Genomic DNA, 7,254 nt, shown 5'->3' on the forward strand with positions numbered 1-7,254 from the left:
ACTGTAGTGTCAATTGGTGTTTAATACACCAAACAAGCGGACTCCGTTAACTCTAACGGCGAGCCGTTTCTTTACTTAAAGAAACGGCGCCGTTTTTTACCGCGGTGCATATAACGACTGCATGGCATAACTGTTGGTCAAATGATGCTTGTACCTTGGGCTTGAACTTTTAGCCCACTGTTGCCGCCAAGGGCCCAAATCAAGCTTTGCAGTATTCTTTTCTTCCAATAGCAAAGGCGAGGGTTTCTAATACTTTTTCCTCTAATCTCTTTTTTCTTCCCAAATTCTTTTGTTTCCAAAACCTTGTGGCTGAATTGGAATTCAAATCGAGCGCTTTTAATTTCTGTTTCCAGTTTAATGGCGAGTTGTCGTCGGAGAAAATCCGAAGCGGAGGCCAGGGATGTGATAAGTGAACTGCCTGCAGAAGTAAAGGAAAAGATTTTGGAGTGTTTGCCTACTCGAGAAGCTGCAAGAACTGCTCTGCTCTCAACTCACTGGAACAATGTTTGGTTGCGGCATGGGCGACTTATGTTTGATTGGTACTTCTTCCAATGCTTCTCAAAGTACGAAGGTGAAAAAGGTATAGCTCAGATTAACACAATAACTGATATTCTAATGTTCCGTGCCGGACCGGTTAAAAAATTTACTCTACAGCTTGACCACGCATCGCGTCCTTTTCCCCAGCAGTCTGATTTAGATCGGTTCGTTTTCTTTCGAGAAATGGTTTGCAGGAACTTAAGTTGTATACTTCGTGTAACCATAAGCTTCCATCTTGTATATTCTTGTGCCGGACAATCAAGCAACTGACTTTGGGTGGTTTCATTTTCGATTTGCCGATCCCTAGTATATTTCCTAGCCTCACTTCATTAGTTTTCGAGAATGTTGAATTTAGTGATAATGTTAAGGGAATTGTGTACAGAATTCCTAATATTGAGGAGGTTTCTTTCGGTTCTTGTAAAGGAATCACTAATTTTGAGATCAGTAATCCAAAACTTGAAACCTTGAAGGTTATTGGTTATGAGTCTTGCAAGTTTGATGAATCCAGATGGTTTACCCTTTATTTGAAAACAATTAAGACTCTTTTCTTGAGTGCCAATTTGTTGCCGGTGAGAATCTCTACTTTTGCATCCTCTTGGTTTATGCAAATGGATTGATTATAAGTATTGATAGAGTTCTATGATTTTTTTTTCAAGTGTAAAAGTGCAGAAATAGCCACAGTGACATTCCCAACCGCAATAAATTTGCAAGTGATTGAGCTGTATGATTTAAGTATTGCATGTCAAGAGCGGCTTGCCTTTGTTATGCAGCTTCAACATTCCCCCAACCTATGTGAGCTGAAGATTGGGCTAACAGATGGTGTAAGACACAAAAACTATGGACTATATATGTATTTAGAATCATGATTGTTTCTTTTCCTTGTTAATTTCCTCATGGTTGTATGTGTTATTCACTTATTCATTTCTTGTTGTGTGATAGTTATGTTCATGTGAGGATATAACAATGTCTACAAGACTTTTGGAGGATCCAAACGGTTGCATTGTTAAATGTGATCTGAAGATTCTTAACACAATCATGATCGAATGGTTTAGTGGATCTACACCTGAAAAGCTTTTTGTGAAAATGCTGCTCTTGAAATCCCCGGCACTAGAGAGAGTTTTCATTAAGGAATGTCATGATATTGGTACCTCTGTAGCTGTCAAAAGCCTAAGGGAGTTGTTGCGTTTTTCTCGTGCATCTCCAAAAGCCCAAATTGTTTGTATGGATTGCGACGACCCTGAGGAGTCTGGATTTGATCACAGATGGTTTTAATTTAGTATGATGAAGCTCCATGGGTTCAATTTTGATGCAACCTAGAAATGTAAGCATTGGTTGTGGTGGAAGTTGAAATCTTGTAAGATAAGGATGCTGCACCTTTTTCCTATGTTGTTCGGTAAGTATTATGTTGTAAATTATTTTTTAATCTATAAGCAGTCATTGAGGAGGCTACTGTTTTTCTTCATAACTGGATGTTAGTTTACTTGGTTAATTCTGGGGAACTCCAGTCCATACCCAATACTAGTCAGCTTGAGAAATGGGGTTTGGCTACGTTATAAGGGATTCAAATGGTTGTTTTATTGCTGCTAAGAAAATACCATAGCATGGGCTCTTCAAACCTGGGGAAGCAGGAGCAATTGAAGACAGGGAAGCTTTAAAGTGGTTGAAGGATCTTAATGTAGATGATGTCCAAGTTGAAACTGATTGTCTTTAGGTGTTGAATAGGATCCAAAATCAATCTCTGGTATCTTCGTTTGATCTGATTGTCAATGATGTTAGGGAATTAGTTAGAGCATTTTCTATTCTCTGTTTTTGTTTGTTAAACAATCTGCGATTAGGATTGCCCATTTGTTAGTTAGGGAGGCCTTATAGAGCTGGACTTGTAAGGTATCCAAAAAGAAATTATATGGTATGCGGATTTGATTGATGGATTTTGGATCATGGTCTACAATGTAAGTTTAGAAAATTTTTAATTAATCAAGGCATCATAATGTCATCCAATAATCAACCATTCATGCAAAAAGAATGATTTTACAATTCAAGATTTCATAATTAAAGAAAAGAAAGATCAATCACAACTGTTAATATGATTTGTCCTCCTCTATGATTTAACGGGTGGATGTTTGATATGCAATCTATCAAGGTGCTACTTGTTTGCTTTTCTGGAATCCTGAAGGTTGTCATTGATCAGAGTTGGATATTTTACTCCAATTCATTACCAAGTTTAAAATTAGACGTACAAGAATTTTTTTTTTTTTTTTTTTTTTGTGCCTCTACAAAAGCATAAATTGTTTTCATAAAAAAATAATCTTAATCTTATGCATCTCTTTGTACTGTATGTCTGTATGTTCAATAGTGTGTAATGGTTTGTGAGAAAGCTTACTAGTTTTAAATGTACTATCACAAATGTATCTGGGTTAGTTTAAGCTAAGGTTAATTAATTATTTGTTCTTGGTAACATGTTAAGTTCCTAGATGCCATTTGTTCATAGAAAAAAGACACCACCGACCTAGGCTATAGCAGGCTACTACAATCGATTATTGTACGAATTGAATTTGTAGAATATGATGTATTCATCATGAAATTAATAGTTGTGCGAACTTGATGACTAACGAAAGGTATATTCAGATTGATCTTGGGTTCCCACACGGGCTTAGTTCAAAGTGGGCAAATTCCTTGTGCGCACCGGCATTTGGCCCTGTCTGCTGAACCATTAAGTCATCGTGATTTACATCCTCCCAAATGCTCCGTCGGATCGGAGTGTGAGGAGCTCTTGGGGTTGGGGATTCAACCTTTTGGGAGAAGATTGATCTTGGATTACATGTTGATGCCTTGCCAAATGGTTTTGGTGCCCTGTTAAATGGTTGTGTTGGAGTGGTTTTGCTTTGGTTTTTCTAGTTTAGCTTATTTGCGTTTATCATAGCCAAATAATAATAGTAATAGTAATAAATTTGATATGAAAGTAAATTATTCAATTTTCTAACCTCTCCTTCTACCTACTCAATGCAAACAATGTTATGAGAATAATATATCTTTCAGAAAGTTTTCAAACTGTTGGGTGGTGGCTCGGAGAGTCGAGTCTAGCATCTTGCCATCGAAACGTGACGTTGATTGCTGTATAAGTATAAGAAAATAAAATTATATTTTCACTACTAGCTATAGTTTTTCACATAGTGTTAAATGTTTGATATTAACAATTGGTATCATAGCTGGTCACGAGTTTGAGCACTTGATCGTCTTTACACAAACCTTTACGCATAATAATTAAAAGAGAAAATTTCAATTTTGGTCCACTGACTATTGGGATTGTGTTAATTGCAACACTTGACTATCAAAAATGTTAATTTAGTACCTTGACTATGCAATTTCTATCAATTTTGGTCACGGTGGCCAAATTACCGGCGAATTGTGACCGAAAAAACTTAAGTCAACATTTGTACTGAATTGGAAGGGGTAAAATAGTCTTTTCTTGTTCTTTCTTGTTCCTTCTTGAATTCCGGTCACAATTAGAAGACTTCACTTGCATTTTCACCCAGTTCGACCTCTACTCCTCCCAGTCCACCCATCTTCACATATCAATCTCCAATTTCAGTGAGTATATATTATAAAATAGTCTTTTGTTGTGCCCAGCTCCACCTTCACATCCTCCGCACCTTCCCAACGCAATGAAATCAGATTAGCTTAAACACAATTTGTAAAACTAAAATAATAATCGTCATTTTAGGGCATAGACAATTTAGTTTCTGAAGAAAACAAAAATATATTTCAAATACATACAAATTTTCGGAACACATAAACACAGGGAAGGATGAAAACTTGAAAAGCAGATACGAAAAAGAGCATAACCGTGAATATTCCCTTCTCAAAGGCACAAAAATAGCAATAGCAACCATAGAATCTAACAACGAAGAAGATAATAAAACAGAGGAGACATTATTATCATCACAGCCTCGAATAGTTTTGACGATTTTGGAAATACATCCCTCGCAATGCAAATCCGCCTTGAGAACGACCGAATCGCCTCCGCCGCCGCCGCCGTCGGCCTTCTTCTGCTTGCCGTCGGCCTTCTTCTTCCAATTCGTTTTCCCAAATCAGAAGGAATAGGAAAAGACTATTTTACCCCTTCCAATTCAATACAAATGTTGACTTAAGTTTTTCCGGTCACAATTCGCCGGTAATTTGGCCGGCGTGACCAAAATTGATAAAAATTACACAGTCAAGGTACTAAATTAACATTTTCAATAGTCAAGTGTTGTAATTAACACAACTCCAATAATTAATGGACCAAAATTAAAATTTTCTCTAATTAAAATTAGACCTTTAAGTTTGGTTTGTTGTTATTGTTAATATTAGTAATACTTAATTAATCATTTGAATTTGAATTTCAAAAGGCATTCAAAAGATACCAACATTTCCAAAATTAAATTCTTAAAACCCTAGAGTTTATTAACTATAATATGAGTGATGTGTGCTACATTCCCACCTAAGGCTATACTTATCCATGCAAGTGTATCTCACTTTCAAAAGTAGGTCCTACGTCCACACTATTAGTGTAGCTATTATTTCCATATTATTATTTGTATAGTATATGATTGTGTTTGTGTAGTAATAGACAGTCTACAGTAGTTATACTTAGATGCTATTACTCAGGCATAGGATAGTCTTTGTTATAGGATATATCTCTGTATTTTCCTATTATTCAGTTTTAATGATCGATTCACCTTATATATCTAATCTGGTATCATACGGGTTTCGATTCTCTCTCTACCTCCACCGCACAATCTTACCCTCTCTCACCCAGGGCCGTGTCCCTGGGTAAGTCTGCCCAGGGCCGGCGCACAATTTGGGGGCCCCTTATTTTTTTTTAAAAAAAAAATTATATTATATATATAGCAGCGAATAGCGATTCAACGTGCGAACTTTGCGAAGCCGACTAACCTATTCCCTAAGTCCTTAATGTAGCGTTCGAATTACGACGGAGTGGACGGACAGAGGAGAATCACGATTCACGAGATATTTCTACAACAAATTGTCTAGGTATTTGTTTATTACTTTTGCAGAGTCAATATATATCCAATCTTTTGAGTAGATGACGTGTGTGAAAGAGGTTGCTACAGCTCTCTGAGTATCTGTTCATCCTCCACTTTTAATTTGAGTTTATTATTTATAATTTCAGTATTTGAGTAGTGCCATTTTTGAGTTACTAATTGATTATGCAAAATTGCAAATTAAATTTGTCAATTTGGGAATTCTCAATTCACTAAATAAGTTTTTAAAGACGATAATTTGCAGGCATCATATAATTTAGTTTTATTCTTTGTCCATGTAGTACAATTTAATGAATTGACGCAAAGACGAGATTCAACTCGTGTGCTACTGATTCTTCAATTCTTTTTTTATCATATAAACTCTAAAGTTCTTCAATTCTCTTGACAAGTAATTAAAATTACGTATTGTTTTACAATTTTTGTTTATTGTGTTATTTACATGACTTAATAATTCTGATTTCAGAATAATATATTCAAGAATTTGTTTCTTGATTGATTATTTATTCATAGAGTTTCTAAATAAATTTTTATTTTTCCTTAGGATTTTATGTCTTCTAGAAAATATTCATCTGGGTTTGAGAAGCGTAAAAAGAAAATAAGAATTGAGAAACTAACTCAATCTCAAAAGGGAGTTCTTGAAAAATTTATTACAAAAAAAAAAAAAAAAAAAAAAAAAACACTCAAATAGAGGAACAAAAAGATGATGCCAAGGAAAAATTGTTAGATGCTAATCTTCATATAGAAGATCAAGATGATTGTGAGATTGGAAAAAATCTAAAATCTAAATGATATTGTGCACAACGATGATGAGTATCACTGTGACAATGAAAATAATAAGAATGTTGGTAGTTGTTTAGATGATGTTGGTCACAGTGATAAACTAAAGGGTTCGCTTTTATTTGATTTTGATTCTAAATTAATAGATATTCTTGTGAAAAATGATCCTAAAAGAGATTTATCAATAAATAAAGGTCCCAAAGATAAATTATCTAGATAAATTTCATCAGCATTTTACACAAGATATATGTCAATTTTGGCTAAAATACCCTCATTATTTCAACTATTAAAATTTTTCGGTGAAATTTGACCGGAGTGACCAAAATTGACAAAAATTACATACTCAAGGTACTAAATTGACACTTTTAAAAGTTAGGTGTTGAAATTGATGAAGCCCCTATAGTCATATGATCAAAATTGAAATTTTCTCTATAACTAATATAAAAATTACTTGAAAAAAGGGGCCCACGTTTTAATATTGCATAGGACCCCAATTTTGATTGGAACGGCCCTGCTCTCACCCCTCACTCTCCGGCCATGTCGCAGAACTCCTCCGAGCACACTATCTCAGCAGCCGGCTCCCCTACGCCGGCCGGCAGTGGCTCTCTTGCCGGAGCACATCATTACATATCGATGAAGCTGACATCCAGAAACTTTCTTTTCTGGCGAACACAGCTGATTCCCTTCCTCCGGGGACAAGAACTCCTCGGCTATGTAGACGGAAGCTGCCCGTGTCCTCCGGCCTTCATTCCCGCTGCCACAACCTCCGAGGGATCCTCCGGTGCAGTGGCAACCGTGTCCGCTCCGAATCCGGCGTACCACGCCTGGGTGAAGCAGGACCAATCAATTCTGTCGTTATTAGTATCCTCCATGTCTGATGAGGTACTGCACCTGG

General features: G+C 36.2%; 1 protein-coding gene across 1 annotated transcript; it reads left to right on the plus strand.

Moving 5' to 3' along the window:
• The first annotated feature begins 357 nt into the window (after nt 1–357).
• Nucleotides 358–2,404, plus strand: LOC109147231 (F-box/FBD/LRR-repeat protein At1g51370-like). The gene is made up of 4 exons (XM_019294860.1): nt 358–580; nt 691–1,106; nt 1,194–1,358; nt 1,477–2,404. Exons 1-4 carry the CDS (start codon nt 358–360, stop codon nt 1,807–1,809), a joined length of 1,137 nt encoding a protein of 378 aa, XP_019150405.1. The 3' UTR covers nt 1,810–2,404.
• The last annotated feature ends 4,850 nt before the right edge of the window (nt 2,405–7,254 follow it).

This window comes from Ipomoea nil, unplaced genomic scaffold (assembly GCF_001879475.1).
Source record: "Ipomoea nil cultivar Tokyo-kokei standard unplaced genomic scaffold, Asagao_1.1 scaffold1978, whole genome shotgun sequence".
NCBI classification, from domain to species: domain Eukaryota; kingdom Viridiplantae; phylum Streptophyta; class Magnoliopsida; order Solanales; family Convolvulaceae; genus Ipomoea; species Ipomoea nil.